Source organism: Pelodiscus sinensis, chromosome 12 (genome assembly GCF_052426305.1).
Source record: "Pelodiscus sinensis isolate ZL-2025 chromosome 12, ASM5242630v1, whole genome shotgun sequence".
Classification (NCBI taxonomy): domain Eukaryota; kingdom Metazoa; phylum Chordata; order Testudines; family Trionychidae; genus Pelodiscus; species Pelodiscus sinensis.
Window position 1 is genome coordinate 15,594,260 of NC_143063.1, and position 21,616 is coordinate 15,615,875.

General features: G+C 41.8%; 1 protein-coding gene across 2 annotated transcripts in view; it reads right to left on the reverse strand.

The window, feature by feature from the left end:
* Nucleotides 1–19,249, reverse strand: part of MMP2 (matrix metallopeptidase 2) — a 64,426-nt gene extending 45,177 nt beyond the window's left edge. The window contains exons 1-6 of one of the 2 annotated variants that reach the window (XM_075940312.2): nt 19,107–19,249; nt 18,457–18,807; nt 13,572–13,798; nt 8,512–8,660; nt 6,192–6,320; nt 2,297–2,470 (exon numbers count right to left, since the gene is read on the reverse strand). In XM_075940312.2, coding sequence (XP_075796427.1) covers nt 2,297–2,470; nt 6,192–6,320; nt 8,512–8,660; nt 13,572–13,798; nt 18,457–18,609 — 832 coding nt within the window. In that variant the 5' untranslated portion in view covers nt 18,610–18,807; nt 19,107–19,249. The remainder of the gene's footprint in view (nt 1–2,296; nt 2,471–6,191; nt 6,321–8,511; nt 8,661–13,571; nt 13,799–18,456; nt 18,808–19,106) is intronic. The other variant, XM_075940314.2, reaches the window with a different exon arrangement.
* Between the last annotated feature and the right edge of the window lie 2,367 nt (nt 19,250–21,616).

The window sequence follows — 21,616 nt, forward strand, 5'->3', positions numbered from 1 at the left end:
GCCCCGGAGCTCGCAGGCAGTGGGACCGCCCAGAGCGCAGCGGTCCCGCCACCTCGACCTCCGGGGTGAGAAAAGCTGCTCCGGGTGCCCCTCGTCTGCTGGGGACCGTCTCCAGCAGACCAGGGACACTGGTAGCAAAGCCGGGGAGGCAGAGGGGTCCCGCGCCTCTGAGGCTTTGCTCTGGCAAAGCCGGGGAGGCGCGGGACTCCGCCGCCGCTGCGGCTTTGCTCCCGGTGTCCCTGGTCTGCTGGGGACCGTCTCCAGCAGACCAGGGACACCGGGAGCAAAGCCGCGGAGCACACGGGCAGCGGAAAGCCCAGACGTGCCGCTGCTGTCCCGCTGCCGGCGTGTTCCGTGGCTTTGCTCCCCATCTCCCTGGTCTGCTGGAGACCAACAGACCAGGGAGACGGGGAGAAAAGCAGAGCAAAGCCGCGCAGGACTCGGGCGGCGGGACCGCAGTGCGTCTCGGTCCCCCGCCTGCGTCTCCCTGGTCTGCTGGGGGGGGCACAGCTAGTACGTCCGGTTTTCTCCAGACGCCTGTGGTAGAGCAGCTGTGGCACTGCCGGTTGGTCCCGCAGCGCTGCTCTGGACGCTACTGGACCAACCCGGCACCACCCCAGCTGCTCTGCCCCAGGCATCCTGATTCAGCCGCTGCTGGTCAGTTTCAGCAGCGGCTGACTTGGGGACGCCTGGGGCAGAGCAGCTGGGGTGCTGGTGGATTGGTCCAGTAGCGCCAAGGAGCGGCGCTACTGGAGCAACCCAGCAGCACCCCAGGTACTCTGCCCCAGGCGTCCCCAAGTCAGCCACTGCTGAAACTGACCAGCGCTGACTACAGGAAGCCCGAGGCAGAGTTGCTCTGCCCCTGGCTTCCTGGAATCAGCGCTGATCAGTTTCAGCAGCAGCTGACTTGGGGACGCCTGGGGTTCTTAAGTTGAATCTGTATGTAAGTCGGAACTGGCGTCCAGATTCAACGTGTTGAAACTGATCAGCGGCTGATTCCAGGAAGCCCAGGGCAGAGCAACTCTGCCTCGGGCTTCCTGTAGTCAGCTGCTGGTCAGTTTCAGCAGCGGCTGAATCTGGATGCCAGTTCCGACTTACATACAGATTCAACTTAAGAACAAACCTACAGTCCCTATCTTGTACGTAACCCGGGGACTGCCTGAACTTTAAAATGGGGGTAGGGAACATTTTGGGTTAGGAGCCACTGACCCCCAGAGAAATCAGGTGGGGGCCACATGCAAGTGAGAACCAAAAAGACCCCTCCCACACACACACACTGATGTGGCCCCCAACTGAGAAGCAGCAAAAAAGACATTCCCCGCACTCCCCTCAAGCTCTAGTCCCATGGAGGGAAGGAGACAGTGAGGCTCAGGCTTGGGTCAGATTAACTCTCCTGGGGGCCTAGGATGAGTAGACTTTTGGAGTACGTCTACAATACAGAGGGTTTTTTTTCGGAAAAACTGCCATTTTTCAAAAAAACTTTCACTTACGTCCACACTGCAATCGTGTTCTTCCATAAGAAAATTGAAAGAACAGAGGGGTTTTTCTGACATTGGTAATCCTCATTCTACAAGGAAGAAACCCTCTCCCAAAGAGCTCTTTTGGGAAAAGGTGTGTGGACGGGGAAGAGGGAGTTCTTTCGAAAGAAGAGGAAAGAGGAAAAAGCACAGGTGCCTTGGTGGCCACTCCTCCCATAGTGCACTTTTGCAGCGTGGACATTCTCTTTCGGAAGAAATTTTTCCAGAACATCTCTTCCGAAAGAAGCCTGCAGTCTAGATATAGCCTTGGGGCCCCACTAGACTCTGGGGGGGAGTGAGCCTGAAGCCTTCCATCAAGCCACTGGCTGAATCCAGCTGTAGGTTCCCCACCCCTGCTTGAAAACACTGAAGCTTGCTAGAGTGCAACTCTGCTTCAGACTCTTTGCCAGGGTCTGGGGAAAGAATTTGACAGGGCATAAATACTACTGACAGAGTCAGGTCATCAGCAGGAGGGATTGAACTTGGGACCTTTAGAGCTAAAGCCATGTGTTTCTACTGCATGAGCTAAAAGCCCACAGGGCTGTAGAACAGATTTCATGCTCCCACTCAGTGCCTCTAGTTACATATGAGTCACTGTCAACTGGTCCAAACTGAGAGAGTCATTAGCTAGGGAAGTCAAGGAGACTCAACAATAAGAAAATCCAGACAAATAACTCCTAAACTGAGAATGTGGGGGGGTGGTTCAGTACAGGGATTACAGCTGATACTTGGCTAAAAATCTGCCATGAGACAAGCCCCCAACCAAGTGCTCCACTTACATTCATGGGGACAGAATCCGTATTTGCCATCAGAATCAAAGTTGTATGTGGTTGAGCACCAAAGGAAACCGTCATTGCGCCCTGCATCCGTACAGCTGTTATATTCCTTATCATTGAACAGGAAAGGAAATTTACAATATTCGCCATCTGCATTCCCATACTTCACCTTAACAACTGTAAAGGGAGAAAACACAACAGTGCATTCTGTCACCAATTGTTTTCATCCATTTTTTCTGCATACAGGTTTGTTTCTTTTCTAGAGTGGAACTTAGCTATAAGGGACACTGATGTAGAAAGTTCAGGTGCATTGACACATTGAACTAATATATCCCCATGGGTTCCCAGTTGGCATAATGACCAAAACTGAAACTGTAACAAGTAATTTTGAAAAACAAACAACAAATTAAATATTGCTTCTATTGAAATGTTCAGTTCTCACAAGCAGCCCAGAAAGATAATTATAGTAGTTGATATAGCAATGCAAACTTTAATCCAAGCTATTAATTTGTTTAGTAAGTTAGGTTCTTTAATAGCATAGTGTAAAAAGTTCCCTATAATTCAAAAGGTTCCAGGGAGTAGTTTCAGCATAATCTTAACATGCCTCATAAACCATTTTGGCTTTTTCATTCAGAATTGAATCTGATCTACTGCTGTGATAGTGGTTATATTAATGCACACATCTCCTGAGCCTGATTTTTATTTCAGGAGTTAGTAATACATAGAAACTTTCATTAAGAATACAACATTGGAATGGTAACTTATTTTAAAGTGCATTCAGCCTAGCTGTCCTTAGTGATTTCTCAATGTGAGGAATTAATTGACCATTTGCAGAATAAATCCAAATACGCAAAACAGTTTCCTATTCGCTGTCACCCTTGAGCAAACATTCAGTCCAGTAATGACAGCCACAAAGCTATTCCTTCTGCTAAAGCTTGAAAAAAAGCCAGAAGAGATGGAACATAACTGCCAGGGCATAAGGATTCCATTGTTTTTCCAATGAACAAATTACTCCAGAAATTTAGAATTTGAAATGAACTAAAGAAATGAGGATGCACTTTAAATTCTGCTTTTTGTGAACCTGCATTCCTGTTTTGGCACAAAGAATTATAATTGGTAGACTATTATTTTTGTCAAATTAAAGAGAAACATTTACCATAATCAGCAGTAATATTTAGTTCTAAAGGGTGAAATAAATGGCCAAATCATGCTGGCCAACCTCAGGTGAGATTTTATTGAGATCACAATTTGACTCACAAGGTGTAAGGCAAACAATATTTGGTCAATAGTTTGCATAAAGAAAACATCCTTTAATTGTCCAAAAGACAAACTTGCAGACATCCCCAAGTCCCACTGGTGCTGGCTTCTAATTGTAGTTCAAGGGTGCTCAGCCACATTATAGCTCCAGACTACACCCTTATTCCACTCCTTCCCCTAAACCCGCCCTCCAGCCCCCCCAAGGCCCTACCCCTGCTCTGCCTCTTCCTCCAAGAACAGCAGATTCCTGTTCCTCCCCCCTCACTTCCAGCACCTCTTGTACCCATGGAACAGTTGTTCCGCAGCATTCAGGAGGTGCTGGGAGAGGGAGGAAGAAGCTGATCAGTGGGGACCGCTGGCAGGCGGGAGTGAGGGATCTTGGCTGTCATTGGTGCTAAGCACCAGCTAATTTTTCTCTGTGGTTGCTCCAGCCCTGACGCTGAATCTCTTTTTTTTCCAGCCCTGATTTAGATACATTTCAGTGCAAGTCACAAGCCTGTGGAGCACAGACATGAACTAGCAAATTCTTTCTCAAGTGAATGGACCCACTGAAGATAAGGGGGCAACATTTTCAACAGTGATCACTAATTTGGGGTGTCCAACTTGAGACTCCCTAGAAGGGCCCAGTTTTCAGGAAGCTCTGTGTCCTCTCCCTCTAAACAGCAAGACTCCCTAAAAAGGTATCTCGGGATATGTCTACACTCCAGAGTTTTTCTGGAAAAATAATCCTTGCATCTACACTGCCATTGAGTTCTTTTGACAGAAAATCGAAAGAACGGAGGGGTTTTTACAATGGCGGTAAACCTCTTTCTACGAGGAAGAGGTCTTTTTCCGAAAAAGCTTTTGTGGAAAAAGGCATGTGTGGATGCAGAAAAAGGAGTTCTTTCAAAAGAAGAGGCCTCCAGGAAATAACACAGGTGCCCTGGTGGCTACTCCGTCCATACTAAATGCAAGATAGCATTCCATGCAAGATAGCATCCAATCAATGTGGACGCTATCTTTCGAAAAAGCACATTGCTTTTTCATTGCACTTTGTCTGTGTAGATCAGGCATGTCAAACAGGCCCCTGGAGGACCGCATGCAGCCCCCATTGAAATTTTTTGCAGCCCGCCACTACATTTTATAAAAGAATAAAGTGTGGCCCGCAGGCCACTCGGAGCATGTGGCTGAATGCAGATCACAGCTGGCCGACTGGCCACTCTGCGCATGGCACCACAGCGATTGCTCACTGTGTTGGGCGCTCCAGCACATGCTGACAGCCGGCTGGCTGCTCTGCACAGGCATCAAGCGCCTGCTCACAGCTGGTCGCTATGCTCACACCGCCCCATCGCCTGAAGAAGAAATGTGTGTTGGCGGCGGCAGCTCCAGGACCCAGGGATTAGGTTAGGGGGAGGCTGGGAGTGCCTGGTTCTGGTGGAGGGAGGAGGCATTACGTTGGGGATACCTGGCTCTGGTGGATGAAGGAGGCATTACGTTGGGGATACCTGGCTCTGGGGGAGCGAGGAGACATTAGGTTGGGGGTGCCTGGCTCTGGGGGATGAAGGAGGCATTAGGTTGGGGGTACCTGGCTCTGGGGGAGTGAGGAAGCATTGCGTTAGAGGGGGGGTGTGCCTGGCTCTGGGGGAGGGATGAGGCATTGGGTTAGAGTGGGGGGGGTGCTCTGCGGGAGCGGAGGGGGATCGGATTAGAATGGGGGTATGGGAAGTGCCTGGTTCTGGGGGAGAGAAGGAGGATATTTTGTTAACATTTTGTTTTTTATTTATTCCCAAATAAAATCACAAAATGTATATTAATTTTATATCACTAAACATGTCAATTTTTTGCAATTTCATGAATATTATGTTTATGCAAAATCTCAAACTTACAAAGTACCTGAAATTTTCACCGAAGCCTGTTCTGTTTGATTAACAACTGTCTATACGTTTTCTTTTATTTCGACAAAACAAGTTATGTATCATATACAAAATTAAAAAGTACATTAAATTTATATTTAAATTAAAAATTATCTTATATGGGCAAATAATTTTACACATCAAATTATTGTATTATATTAAAACAAGACCTGAAAAATTATAAAATATACCTAAAACATAATCTATAATAATAAATAATTATGACTTTCAGATAGAAGTACGTTTTCTTTGGTGGCCCTGAGAGCTATCAGTTTTTGTTTGTGTGGCCCTCAATAGACTTCGAGTTTGACATGCCTGGAGAAGATGCTCTCTTTCAGAAGAAGTTTTTCCAGAAGATCTCTCCAAGAAAAGCTTCTTCCAAAAGAAGCTTGCAGCCTCAGATTGGAATGTCAACATGGAAATACCCCAAACTCCCTGTTACTCTTGAAAATCTTGGCTTTGCACTTCTGCCTTGAGGGCTCTTTACACGAGTAAAGGGTTGCAGAATCAGATCTATGATTAATTCTAATTTCTGGGAGAAATGGGGGAGAACTATAATTAAATAAAAATTGGATAAAAGCAGAATTTAAAAATTATTGGAATTAATAACCATCAGTTGCCAGTGTAGTAGTTTTGTCGTTGCATTTACTACTGAAATCATTTCAGTAACAGAATGAGGTGCAATCTCTGGCCACCATTTAAGACAAAGCAGTCGATAGGTGCTTTGAAATATAAAATTGCTTAGGTACCTTGTCCCTCGCCCAGAGTCCACAGTTCATCATCATCAAAATGGGAGTCACCGCCAACACCTGGCCCAGGTGCAAAAGCGTGAGCCAAGAGGCCATCCTTGCCATCAAATGGGTATCCATCACCATGCTCTGTACAAGAAAAACCCAGAAGAGGGGCATTTATAATGGGCCCAATCCTGAAAACCCACTCGTGACTTTAGTCTCATGGGCGTTCCCATTGAAGACATCACTGGGAATGCATCACATGTGGAAGGTTTGCAGGGCTGGACTCTAGGAGAGGAAACTTTCATATAAAAAAGCAAGCACACATGGAGATTCGCGCCTGTGTTACAGCATGTTTCCTTATCTGTACGGAGGATATTTGGAAGGGATGCTGGTGTTAGTGAAGCTCTGTAAGACAGTCTCATGTTAAACAGTGCTATACACATCCATGAGATGTTCTCAATTTTGACTGGTGTGAAGAGTAAAATAAACATTGCAGTGAAGTTATGTTTTCAGGGGAATATAAATGTCATTATCGGTCTGCAACCGACAGCATCAGACCTGAGGATCTACTTGGCTTTGCAGGCTCCTGTAGTCTCTTCCACAGCAAGCTAGTCCTTTACCATTTAGGGTATGTCTACACTACCCCGCTAGTTCGAACTAGCGGATTTAAAAATGGCGGCTCCCCGCTTATGCTAATGAAGCCTGGGAAATTCAAATCCTGGGCTTCATTAGCAAGTGCGGTATGCATACATTACCCCGCTAGTTCGAACTAGCGGGGTAGTGTAGACATACCCATACTCTGTTATCTTTTCCTGTATGTCTCCTTCTCTGTGCACAGGCTGCCAGTGCTGCCTCATAGGAAAGCAAATTAGCTTCATTTTTCTCAGCCATGAATCCCTGAAAAGCTGGTTCCTATTCCGTGTCCCGAAGTCTGAGGCTCAACCCATCCTACTCCCACATCAAGCATGCCTCATCTGAGCCTGCTTGCCAGGCAACTGCCTTTTCAGTAGTTCTCCTGTTACTACTTTAACAGCTTTTCTTGGAAGCTTACCACACCTGGGTAACGCAAGCTGGCATGGGTATAGCCCTGTTATTCACAGCTCTCTCACCACACTGCTCTGGCAATTTGAAGCTTCCAGGATCTCCAGTCACATCACTAAAAGCCTTTTGGTTTGATGTGCCATTTCACAGAAGCCCTAAATACACATGCTGAATTTTCTATTCCATTACACCTATTTTTGCTGGCCTCCTTCCCAATATTCCCATGTGTCCAGCCTTAGTCTTTTTCTTTGTCAGCATAGACTCCGTTTGAGAAGATTTGTGAACAACAACCTCAAAATGCTGTGTAGAGTCCCTGCCAATTTGAACCTTAACACAGGGGTGTGAACACAGGGGTGTGAACAGTGATTACAAGAACTGAAGCCTTAGGGAAAGCAAATCTTATGCTATTTCTAGGCTGTAATCAAGAGATACTAAAACCAGCACGAGAACTCTGCATTTTGTGAGATCAGTTTTGTGGACCCGGGTAAGAATTTGAAATATTGGGTGCTGATCCCTACTGCACCAAAACTTTGAACCTTCTGAGGCTAAGCCATCACTAACTGAAGCAAAGAAAACTAGCTTGAACTGGAGACCTCCACACACAGCTCAGCTCTTCCTTTGGTTTCCTCTCTTAAAACACTGAACATGCAAATGGACTTATTAAAAATGACATGGCTTTCTATGGCTTGTTGGTTAAGTGCCAGAAGTTCCTAATGAAACCCAGGCTCTTTCTATGTGAAGTCAAATTAACAAACTGAATCCAGTCTAATAACAGTGCCTGTTCAGATCTAGATTTTGGAACTCCCAAAAGCAAAACATGTTTGGACTAAGTTCAGCCCGTAAAAGCAAATAGAGACTAAGTGTGAAGTTCAGATGGCACATCCCAATTCATATTTAGTGTCTAGGAGTATTAGAATAGTCTGTCCTCTGCAAATAGCATTTGAAGCCAATTGAAAAACCTAGCAGAGATTTCTCAATAAACAGTACAATATCATTCCATTCACTCCAGTGGACCTCTGCCAATTCACATCAGCTGAGGCTCTGTCTCAATATTCCCCAGATCTATTGCTGATTGTTTACATTCAGAAATATTTTTGTCCCTTAGCAATTCTCTTGTTGCAACAGATAAATATAGACCAAGGGTGTATGTCTACAGCCATACTCACAAACTCATGCAGGGGCATGGTTTATCAGAAAGGCTGATTGGAGTGCTTGCTTGCAGGTAGGTCATTCCTAAACTGATGATTAATGGAAGGAAGAAAACAAAAAGCATATGTAAGAATAGCAACTATACCCCATCGTCCAAAATTAATCATAATGTCTGCTTCTCCATCATTAATTCGGGAAATTGTCAGTGGTGTCACATCACTCCAGACTTTAAAGGCTCGTGCAAAGGCATCATCTACTGTTTCAGAGTCCAAATCCGGTGTATACCCTAAAATCCTTAATGATAAAAGAAAAAAGAGCACAGTCTGAAAAGTTAAACAACACATAAATGTTCTGTTTAGAGCACTGAAAGTACCATTAAAATTAACTCCTTTGGTAAAGGGAGATGTCAACCATACTAAATGGTTCTGGATGTTCCCAGAGCTCCAGGGTATCAAGATTTTTTTAGACCAACCTGTAATTTAAATGTAATTGTCTGTCAGAGAGCTATTGATATTTCCTTTAAGAATGAGGGCACTGCAGGAAGCAGCATGCTACGTAACTGGTTATCTGACTCTGCATCCCATATTATTATGGCAATGTGTTTTTAAATATGAATATGCATAATTCAAATATGTTTTATGCAAAACTGAGCAAGTAACCTATCATTCAAGAGCTTGTAACTCCGGAATATGTATATTCTATTTGTGTGCATGTACAGATTGCACTTCAAAAATCCAGGATTCTCTGGTTCAGTAACATCCGTGATCCAGCATCACTGTGGATGTTTTAGGATTAGAGAGTCTTGGCATACTGCAGTGGGATGAGGGCCTGGTAGCCGGTATGTGGTTCAGTTGGGCTGTGGGGGTGGAGGGATGGAACCTGGCATGGCCTGCATGGGCTGCAAGGTGGGGCAAGGAGCCAACATGTGGCTTATCTGGGCTGCAATGGGGGGGGGGGGAGGGAGTTCAAGGGAGCTGGCACGTAGCTTATCTGGACAGCAGGAGCTGGCATGTGGCTCAGTTGGACTTCGAGACGGGGGGGGGGTCAAGAGCTGGTTTGCGATTTAACTGGAGAGGGGCCAGGAACTAGGAAGCCAGGAAGTCCGGTGGGGAGATCAGCAGGAGGCCTGAAATGACCTCCCCTGGTCCAGAAAAATCCCTCATCTGGGACCAGTCATGTCCCAAGGTCATGCCCATTGCTCAAGACAAAGAATAGCCTTGTTTTTCCTATAAGTGTAAATTGTGGTTGGTCCTACAAAGACATGTGACCATGCCCTGGGAAAATTCTTTTTAAGGAATGGGAAGCAAACAATGACTGTCTTCAACTGGTTTCCCAGACTGCGTCCCATCACAAGAGGACATGTGAAAAGACCTGGAAACAAATAACTCTAACAAAGAGAAGTAGAAGCAGATGGGCCCTGGTTAGAAAATAGATCAGATTTGGCCTGAAGGACTTTACTTGAAATAAGGACTAGGGTGAGAAATTGTGGCCTTTAACAATTTATTTTAGTATATTAGGCTTTAGCTGACACATTTTGTTTATTTTATCTTAGTAACTTGCTTTGATCTGTCTATTATCACTTGCAACCTCTTAAATTCTCCTTTTTATATTTAATAAAATCACTTTTGTTTATTATCAACAGCAGTGTAAATAATTGTTCCGTGGGAGGAGGGTGGAACAGCTGTGTAGATCTCTCTTTCATTGATAAAGGGGGGGTGGTGAACTACAGGAGCTTTCTCTGTGTAAAACTCTCTTCTCAGAGTAAGATGGATTGATCTGGGGTTTAGGTCCCACCTGCACTATGCTCCTGGGTACGGTGAAGTCCATGTCGTGAGCCCTCTCTGAGCTGAGCTGTTGTAAGTATCTGTGTTAATCTGCTGGGGGGCTGTTACCACAATTCTGTACCTTTGCTGGGGGAGACTGGAGCTTCTGGTTCAGCAGGACAGGTCAGTGACACACCTGAGAGGGCAAGTAGGTGAGTTCAGTGTCAGCCCATCAAGTGACAATCTCTAGGGGATCTCTTTGACACAACATGTTACTGATTATTTGCTCAGTGGCTGTGTTACTTACATCTTTAATGCACACTGAACTGAATATATGTATTGTATGTCATAGCTGGCATGCTGGAAGAGCCATACCAAACATTATGTTGCTTCACTGAAATCAAAGATCCTTTCAGTCATATCATCCTATTAGACATGTGTACACGAGCATCCCACCACTGAATCATGAGACTGTTGGGACCCTCCTGGCTACTAGAAGAAATGTGGAGCTCAAAAAATGGGCACTTTTCCCCTTAAGCTTAAAAAATGCCTTTTTCTTCTTAGTCATGTTTTGATTTTGTGTTAAATAAATAATAGATAATTCCATGCCAAGCAACTCTGCTATCAAGGATGTGGTACAGACTGAGACATAAGACACATAACACATAGAGAGACAGCTCACAAGTGCTTTTGTTTCTTCATCTTGATTTATTCTGACCAGGCCTTATTCATACATCTGATTTCAGACAATGATCTTCCTGTAAAGAAAAGCTTCCAACATTGTGCAGCTTCTTGTGGTTACGGGGCCTGCTTTGTGTCTGGGGGTACGTCAACACAGCAGTGTTATTTCAGAATAACTGATATTATTCTGAAATAACATAGTCTATGTCGACACTACAAACATAAGAACATAAGAACATAAGAACGGACGTACTGGGTCAGACCAAAGGTCCATCTAGCCCAGTATCCTGTCTACCGACAGTGGCCAGCACCAGATGCCCCAGAGAGGGTGGGCCGAAGACAATGATCAAGCGATTTGTCTCCTGCCATCCCTCTCCAGCCTCTGACAAACAGAGGCCAAGGACACCATTTTATCCCCTGGCTAATAGCCTTTTATGGACCTAACCGCCATGAATTTATCCAGCTTCTCTTTAAACTCTATTATAGTCCTAGCCTTCACAGCCTCCTCTGGCAAGGAGTTCCACAGGTTGACAACACTCTGTGTGAAGAAGAACTTCCTTTTATTAGTTTTAAACCTGCTACCCATTAATTTCATTTGGTGTCCTCTAGTTCTTCTATTATGGGAACTAATAAATAACTTTTCTTTATCAGCCCTCTCCACACCACTCATGATTTTATAGACCTCTATCATATCCCCCCTCAGTCTCCTCTTTTCTAAACTGAAAAGTCCCAGTCTCTTTAGCCTCTCCTCATATGGGACCCGTTCCAAACCCCTAATCATTTTAGTTGCCCTTTTCTGAACCCTTTCCAAGGCCAAAATATCTTTTTTGAGGTGAGGAGACCACATCTGTACACAGTATTCAAGATGTGGGCATACCATAGTTTTATACAGGGGCAGTAAGATGTTCTGGGTCTTATTTTCTATCCCTTTCCTAATAATTCCTAGCATCCTATTTGCCTTTTTGACCGCCGCTGCACTCTGTGTGGAAGTTTTCAGAGAACTGTCCACGATAACTCCAAGATCTCTTTCCTGATTTGTCGTAGCCAAATTAGCCCCCATCATACTGTACGTATAGTTGGGGTTATTTTTCCCGATGTGCATTACATTACACTTATCCACATTAAATTTCATTTGCCATTTTGTTGCCCAATCACTCAGTTTGGTGAGATCTTCTTGGAGTCCCTCACAGTCTGCTTCTGTCTTGACTATCCTAAACAGTTTGGTATCATCTGCAAACTTTACTACGTCACTGCTTACCCCTTTCTCCAGATCATTTATGAATAAGTTGAAAAGGATTGGTCCCAGGACTGACCCTTGGGGTACACCACTAGTTACCCCTCTCCAATCTGAAAATTTACCATTTATTCCTACCCTTTTTTCCTGTCTTTTAACCAGTTCTCAATCCAAGAAAGGACCTTCCCTCTTATCCCATGGCCATGTAATTTACACAAGAGCCTTTGGTGAGGGACCTTGTCAAAGGCTTTCTGAAAATCCAAGTATACTATATCTACTGGATCCCCCTTGTCCGCATGTTTGTTAACCCCTTCAAATAACTCTAATAGATTAGTAAGACAGGATTTCCCTTTACAGAAACACTTATTCCAACATAATGTTGAAATAATGTCACGCTGGAGGAAGCCTTTACCCTGACTCTTGTAACCCTCATTTTATGAGGAGTAAGAGAAGTTGGACTAAGAGTCTAACTCAGAATTCCTGTTGTGTCGACAGCGCCAAAAGCCGAAATAAGCTTATTTTGACTTTAGCAGTGCTGTGTGGATGTGCCCTGGAATTGCTGTAGTGGGATGATATTATCTGGAGCATATCCGCAAAAGAAGGCCTGCAAATCTACCACAATATTCTCCAGAGTTTGCTGGTCTACTCCCAGTATGGAGGATAAGTGATGTCAATGAGAGTTTGTCCATTGATTTAAATAGAAGCAGAATTGAACCTTAACTCTTAGTGATTATAATAACTAAAGAAAAATGTGCCCATTTATGAAATACGTTTGCTGTTTGTTAGACAGAATGCCTCACAGTCATAAAGATGGTCAAATTTCAGGGAATATTAACTCTTCCTTCCTCTTTCATCAATTTTGCAAGTTTTTCATGAATCAATCTAAATATCTAAGGCCATTTTGCCATTCTTAAACATTAATCCTCTGTGTGAAAAAAAATGTCACCTTACAAGTTTGAAAACTATTCACTTCCACAATTTGCTACTTATTATTCTTCATTTATAATGAGTTAAGTCACATGATAGTCCATCTGTACCTTCATTGGGTGAAAAATCTTAATATTATACATTAAAGAACAGTAAATATTGACTGCTTTTCATGCCTTTGTTTTAGTAGCTTCTATGGGCTTCATCGCCATAGTTTCTGAAGCCTGTTGAGCTTATCAGGAATACTATTGTACCTATTGTATAGATAGGAGTGACATTAAATCATTCATCCAAAATTACGGAGAAAGTTTTCAGGAGCAAAATAAAACTCAGATAATCTGAGTCCCTATCCAGCACTTCAACAACAAGATAATCCCTTCTTTCCTTGAAATTATGTACCATTTTTGGATGAATGTTCATTAAACAGTAAATTTGGGAAAGTCACAGATATTTTCCATTGGTTGACCAAACACAAAGGGTTTATAATTTGGGGATTCCTGTTTTAAAGTCTGGAGCACAGGCCAATAGAAAATTCCTCCTTTTCTAAATTCCTCCATTTCTACTCTCAGGGCATCTGTGGGAAAAAAAAACCAATATTACCTGTATGTTATCTGATTTTTTTCCCATTTTGGCTTTCTTGGAAAGAAGTTATAATTGGCCACATCTGGATTACCGCAGCGGGGTTTCTTCATCGTCTCAATAGTGTTTTGATCCAGATCTCCTGTTTCAGGCAGCCCAAAGAATTTTTGCATTTTCTTCAAAGTATCTTTCAGCACAAATAAATTGCAATTGTCTTTTGGGCACCCATAGTATTTATTCAGGTATTGCTTCAAAAGAGAAAGAAACACAGAAGTAACAAAATCTTCAAAACTCTGAAACGCAGAGACATCCCTATAATTATTGACACCACATATTAACTTTTATATCTGTACTTTGTCAGGTTTTTAAAAATTACTGTATTAACAGCTAACATTCAGATAGTCTTCTTAGTTGACACTGACCCCACTTGGAGACAAAACACTGCTGCTAAAGGAATTGTTCCAGTTATTAGAAATACAGTATACAGGAATACATTATTTTTGCCTTTGTTTTAAGAATTCCTTGATAAAAAGCAAAGCACGGGGGATTAAACATGAACTACAAAGGAAATGATGGGCTTCTCTTTTATTGGTTGCTTTGTCGTGTATAAACCTGCTTGTTTTAGACTTCAGAGTTTCTCTTTTTATCTATTCTTTTTTGTTCTGGAAGGGTCTATGGATGACTGAAGAACTGTAAGGTCATAGAATCAAAGGAAACCAACAATGGGAAATAATTTTCAGACACTAGATATTCCATTTAAAATGGAAATGCCTTTTGTGGTCAGTTGTGTCTAATCACTAATATGCATTACACTCAATCTGTTTCCTAGCACTCATCCCAATTAAACAGTCTTAGTATTCATCTGCATGCTGATTAACTGGATATCTCTGTTTAACATAAGCAACGGGCATAGAATTGTTATTAAGAATATTCTTTTAAGGTGTGGTGTTTCCTTCCCAAAATGTGTATATGCATAGAATTAACCGATCAACAAACCACCAACCACCCTATTTTATGCTTCCCTTCCTCTAAGCCATAACTGGTCTGTCTCGCTGGGGGTATTCCTACACAGCAGCATTATTTCGGAAAAACTGACGCTATCCAAAATAACATAGTGCACGTCTACATTGCAAGCCATTATTTTGACATAACGTTGAACTGGAGGACTTCTTCCTTTGATTTCAGCTGTGTAGACAGTGCCAAAAGGCTAATTAAACTATTTCGATTTCAGCTACACAATTGTGTAGCTTAATTTGACTTTTGCCCTGCAGTGTAGTCATGTGGGAGCTTCAGGTAATGGCTGCTTCAGTCTGGCTGCAGATAAAGGCCCTATACTTTAGGCCTTCCAGTATGGCTACAGGTCTTCAAGTATGGCTACAGAAAAACTATATTGTTACAGGGATAGGGACAGGGACCATTCCTGTTTGAATGTCTGTCTGGAAAGCACCTAGCATATTGTGGAACCTGCTATAAAATAAATTATTATTAACAACAACAACAACAACAACAAAACACTGTTTAGCAGTCCTTTTCTCAGTTTTAATATTTGCACTTCCATTTCCCCTTTGTAAGTACTTTTTCCCCCCCTGAAACTTTTAGAAGACTTAAAACTATTTCTGAAACATGTAGTACATGCTTTGTTGACTGCAAAGCAACCAGAAGTGGGTACACAAAAGTGGGTACACAAAATTAAATTATAATTAGATGCCTTAGCTTCAAAAGGTGGATTTCAAAAGCCCTACCTAATTTTCATAGCGCAGGGTGGCCAGACTGGTTTGGCTTATAAAAGAGAAAAATCAGCAATGAGATTTGGATTTGGTACAGGCAGTCCCCGGGTTACGTACAAGATAGGGACTGTAGGTTTGTTCTTAAGTTGGATTTGTATGTAAGTCGGAACTGGTACATATTGTAGGGGAAACTCTAGCTAAACATTCTCCAGAGCTCAGTTTTATTCTCCCACACCTCACTTCCCTCAGTCCTTTATTCTCAAGCTGAGGTGTCTGCTGAGAAAAGCCGCTCCGCATCTCCCTGGTCTGCTGTGTGTGTGGGTGGGGGGGGGGGGGGGGGGGAAGGGAGGGGCGCTAGCTTCACGTCTCCCTGGTCTGCTGGGGGGGAAGCAGCTAGTGCGGGTTGCCTCACTCCGTTTGTAAGTAGGGATCCGATGTAAGTCGGATCCATGTAACCCGGGGACTGCCTGTACTATGTTTCAATCCGGGAATGGCTATCCCTGCCCAAGTGTGATGGTGTTCAGAGAAATATTAAGGAGAGAGGTTGAAGTATGTCTTTAATAATAATAGTAACTAATATGTAGATCACAGCTGTTATCCAAACATCCCAAATACCTTGACAAACTAGCCTACGGCCTAATTGCATGGGTCTCACAGAGTTACCCTTGGGGAACCATTACTTTGATGTAGAGACTCATTGACTTGAGTGGAATTCCAGTTTGAAGTCTGTTGTCTGCAAAGCTCTTTGCCTATGTATAAAGGATTTGTTTCAGTCAGGCCCCCCAATGAGGGGAGGAAAAGGGGGAAGTTATCCTGGACCTGGAGATTTAAAGGAGCACAGGCCTTCCGGTCACTGCCGGTGCTATCATGGCAGTGGTGGTGGCCAGAGCCCACCTTTAAATTGCTACCAAAGCACCGTTAAGGACCTTTAAATTGCAACCAAAGGACCAGGCCATGTACTCCAGATAGGTCTGACGGCAGGGATGGTGCACTGCACACAGGGCAGCACAGAGGGCTTGATGCCCCTTCTGCCTGAGAAGGGACCCTCCCCTATCCTGCCTACTGGGCAAATCTCCCTACACCAGTAAAAAGGGATATTTAAGGACCTCATCTAAAATCTGGCATGTCCAGCAAAACAGTGCCCCATTTTAAGGAATTACTTCATTGTTGTCTCTGAAGGGAATTTACCGTAACTTTGTACAACAACTTGGGTTCCTCTGAAGGTGCTTCATTCAAGAACTGACCTGACTTGATCCTGCTTAGCTATACAATGTGATGACACCACAGTTTGAGGTGGTATTTTGCTCTGGAGATCATTGTATCAGCATATACATTAACAAACAATCCGCAAGCCAACTCCTCATGCTATGCTACCACCATGAGGTTCCTTCTGCCAATGCATAGTTAACGGGGCCTATTAGCTTCATGTGAAATGGTTCACATTCTACACACATCAGCATAGGTTATCCTGATTTTCATATTGGCATGTAAACATTCTGATCACGGCTCTGTTTTTCTCTCTCGATTATGTGCCATGGCCTCAAAATTAGGGTGCATGAGTATGAAGGGGCAGGCTGCTTCTGCTACCATATACTATACTTTGGGAGATAGTTGAGCAAGAAGTACAGAGGCGCAATAAAGATATTTACTAGCTAACTTATAAATCAGGATATCCATATATCAATCTGCCCTACAGCAGAGGCAGGGTTGAAGAGAACTGAACACTTCGAGAACAGGCTTTTGAAAATGGTCTTGATCATATAAATTAAATGTTGGGTCAAGCTGCAAAATTCACCTCACTCCAAGTCTGGGGGGAAGTGGGATGCTCTGGGGTTTTTGATTCAGGCCATTATAGAAACAGAAGCCAGCTGCAAACTGTAGGTTCCAATTCTGAGCCTTAGGGTTGTTCAGATCTAGAGCACATGGAAAACCTAGCCATTTAGCATTACCTAGGAGTGCTACAAGAGAAACCAAGAAGAACTCACATGTTAAAATAGACTATGATTTTCTTTGGAACATGCACAATAAATCAGTTTGCTGAATGAAATGCAGTTGAGATGATTACCGTTATTCAGTAAAAGTCTGATTGCGTCTAACAAAATGGAGAGCATATTTAAGAACAGTTGAAGTACCATTAGAAATATATGACCCATCCTCATGCTGCCAAGGTCAGTAAAACATTTAGTGATTTGTTCTGTGAGAGCCAAGCCTGGAAATTGCTATTTTGAGTCAGCTGGCTTGCTTTTGCTAACCTCTCCACCCCCCTTTTGGAAATTATCCACTCCTTGCCCCCACACCTCCCTTCTGTCTGGCAAGTTTCTCTTAGTTGTGCATCAACTCCAAATGAAAGAGGGACCAACTTTCTATCATTTGCATGCTAAAATAAGAATAATCTATCTCAATCTTCCTGAAAATGGATTTACTGCTGAGGAAGAGAAATGTCTATAATTTATATACTAAAATAAGGATAATCTATCTCAATATCCCCTAAAATGGATTTCCCCATTATGTCATTTTAAGAAAGTCCACAGGGTTACAAGAAGGTTAGGATAAAATTCTTATACATCCATAACTTTCTAATGTCACATTCAGAAATCCCAAATGCAATCCTTTGTTCCAGATTGAATTTGGCTTAAGAAAAGTATATTGCAAAGTTAGAAGTCGTCATTATCTTCTTTGAAGCTCAAACCAGCTTTAATTGCCCAATCAAAGCTGTGCTTATGCAATGCACAGTAAACAACAGGGAAAACAACATTTGAAAAGCTGTGAGACCTGTGAACAATAAGTTCAGGTTTATGTGTGTTCCTATATTTTTCTATTGCATTTTACTTACTTCGAATTCAGATTTAACTGTCTCTTCCCCCCACCTCCCGCTCTTTACTACTTCAGTGAAAGTCAAAGCAATTTATTGAAATAATCCTGTATGTGTTCAGACTTCAGGGTAAAAAAAAAAAAAAAGACTCCCGGAGCTGGCTTTAAAAATGTTAAGTGAGGAAACATTACTTGGCTCTCGCTTTTACATCTGAAAGCTGATATCCTTCCTAGCCAGCTTTCCCTTCCAGAGACTCTAGAGAGAAAAAGCTACAGTCATTTCCTAGTCTCAGCTGAAACAAGAAAGAAACATCTGCTTATGGAGAACAACAATATAAATCTGAAACAAAGACAAAACGAAAACTTACCACTGCTAGTTCTTTGTCTGTTTTGGGAGAGCTGTCTCCAGGAAACTTAATGATGGGTGATGGAGCAGCTAAAGTTTGGTGAAAAAAATATAGCTGGATCAAGAGTACTTTAAAAACGAAGGCAAAAAGTCTAAAGATAATGTGACTCTTCATTCTGCCTGAACTTGTGTTACCCTTCTTACAAAGAGATTTCTCGTAACAGACTGTCGGTCACTTTGGCTGCAGAGTCCACTAGTTGCTTATCGGCACATCTTAACTCTCTGCACTGTTTTCCCTTTTGCTTGCTCTAGCAATTCCTTTGTATGTTTAAAACATCCAGATGCGCAGTCTCAAGCTACCACAAGAGGAAGTCTGAAAACCAGTGGAAACATGAGAAAAAGGGCAGTTACCAGATGTGATCTGCTATGATTTTAAGGTAGCCACAGGCAGATATATTGATGTAGGCTGAAAGAGACAAAAGGCCAAATTCTGCCCTTATTTAATTACATTCAAGCCCTAGATGTGCCCAAGTGCCACCTGGGGCAATTCTGACCCAAGATTAATTGCTGGTGACGCATGGAATTCATGTTTGGTACATTTTAAAACTAAAATCCTAAAGATTACTTTTTTAGGTTTGGTATTTGCATCATTTTCAACAAACTTTTTCTTACCTCAAACAAGCTTTAGTCCCACGTGTGTCAGTATATTACAGTGCATTTTAGTAAACAGTTGGAGCTAGATTTGGAGACAGACAGTGCACCAGCACAGGAGAAAGGGAGAGAACTCTTCTGACACTCCAGATCAGTCCATATGAACCATGGATGAATGCATTCAGAGCTCATAAGGAGTCCTTCCCTCCAATAGTCCCTTCCTATGTGCAGGGCCCTTCGTTTTCTGCTTGTATTTTGTTTAAAGGGTAACACAAGTTCAGACAGAATGAAGAGTCACATTATCTTTAGCCTTTTTGCCTTTGTTTTTTAAAGTATTCTTGATCCAGCTATATTATTTCATTTCCTATTTCTGTGGGAATTTTCAGCATTCATTACCACAGCAACCAAGATAAATGAAAAACAGTGCAAAAACAATTAATACATTTTTCTGAGTAAATATTGAAATTCATTTTGGTGGACAGAAAGACCGGGGGAAGGGTGGGGGAGATATTCAGTAGATTAATACTTTGAATTCCATTCATCAGTGTGGTCTGTTTCAAAACTTAAACAGAACTCAAAATGTAATGCCATTTCTGAATTTAAGAAAACAACATCTCATTAATCCCCAAATAACACTTTTCATTTGAATAAACAGTTTACTGCTGTAGACTTAGAACTATTAGCTTATAAATATTTACATTTATTAATTAGACTACAGCATTTGCAGTGCACTCAATTTCAGCCATTTCTCCAGTTTTTTAAACTTTTGAATACTTCCTTTTGTTCTGAAACATATTCCGATGCAGATTTACATTTTCTTCCCATTTTAGCATGTCAAATATTTAAATCTTTATTTGCTAACAACTTGAAATGTCTATATGGTGGGTGTGAAATTCTTCATTACGTTCAGATGTTTGTGTACGCTAGAGTTCGCATGAAGGCCTGTATGTTTGTAGTGTGTATCTTCTAAACTTAAACATAGTCTTACTTCAACAGGAAGCTTAGCACAGACAGAGAGAAAGTGCTATTCGGTATAGAATATATAATACATTAGTCTGAGTGTCTATGCCAAGCTGCCTGTTATAGAAAGGCTATGTATTATATATATATATATATTCAGTGTATTTTCCTAATTTAAAAAGTAATTTTTATATATTTGACTGATACAAAAGTAGTATGAAAATTGAAAAAAAAAAGAATATTACTTTTAGTAAAACCCAGGAATTTTTTTGGTAAAAATCAGTTTAAACTGAAAATGAAGGCTCTCTAATTATTGTGTATAAATATAAAAATATGATCAATATTCATTTGGGATGACCTGTATGACATATATGTAACTTTGTCCCCTATATACAATGTACATTTTCCCCCTTTCTCAGTACAATAAAGACAGGTTCATATTGCAAATCAAAGTAGCAATGTCATGTGGATGGCATGAATGAAATCTAGACCTTATTTATACTAGGGGTTTTATCCATTGGTGTAATTGTTCTGATGCAACCTTTTAGTATAGACTTGGCCATACTCATGGTACTTTTCATTTTGTATCTTGTGCACGGTGTGGCCAACTTTCTTGGTTTTATCAGAAGTCTTGTTATATTTAATGCTTTTCTTAAAATCCCAGCATCTGGAGTGGCAGGTTTAGATGTGAATCTCAGCTTTCATCTGCTATATATTTTACAGAGTTTGTCTATTTTATCAAGAACTCCTCCTAAACAGTAAGAGCTATTACCACCAAATTTTATATACAACATCCTCTTATAATAACTTAAAGCAATGTAAGGGTTTAGTTGTGCCAGGAGAACAAGATGAGCCTGGAATGGAATAGCTTCTCATAAAACCAAACAGAAAAGAGACAATCGCCAAGCAAGTATAGTCCTCAAATTTGACATATCTGAGCAAATAGTCAGAGACAGAATCAAGATGAGCTAGAAAAATAAGATGAACTTGGTTCTCAATAAACCTTACAGAAAAGAGATAAAAAATGGAGAAATCTGGAGTAGTGCTCTGTTTTGGCATAGTTAAATCAATGCTTAAGATTTGAAAATTAGAAGTCAATGTTGGAAACCAAATTGCCTATAGCCCTTTTTTGTTAAAAAATAGTAAATGATATGAGTTTATAGGGATGAAGAAAAAAATACACTTGATGGAAATCCCACTTTAAAAAAATTACTAAAAAAAATGTAAATGGACATTCAACAATCCCTTCTGTAAATAAGTCCAAAATAAAAATTCTCTTCATCAAAATAACACTATATTTCCAAAAAATACAATCATTTAAATAAAACATGTACATTTTCCTTTTATTTACACCTTTCTCTCCCCAAAGGAAAAAACCTTAAATGAGCTAAGGACCTTAGTAATGCTGGGGAAATCTGCTAGTTTAAAATAAAAATACATTTCTAGAACATAGGGTTGCAGAGAAAAACTTGAAAATGTGACCCAAATGCACCCTAACAGCTTGAAACAAAAAGACTAAGGTGCACTTTCCTTGTAGAGTGCATGTTTGGGTGGCCACCCAGGAGAGATTG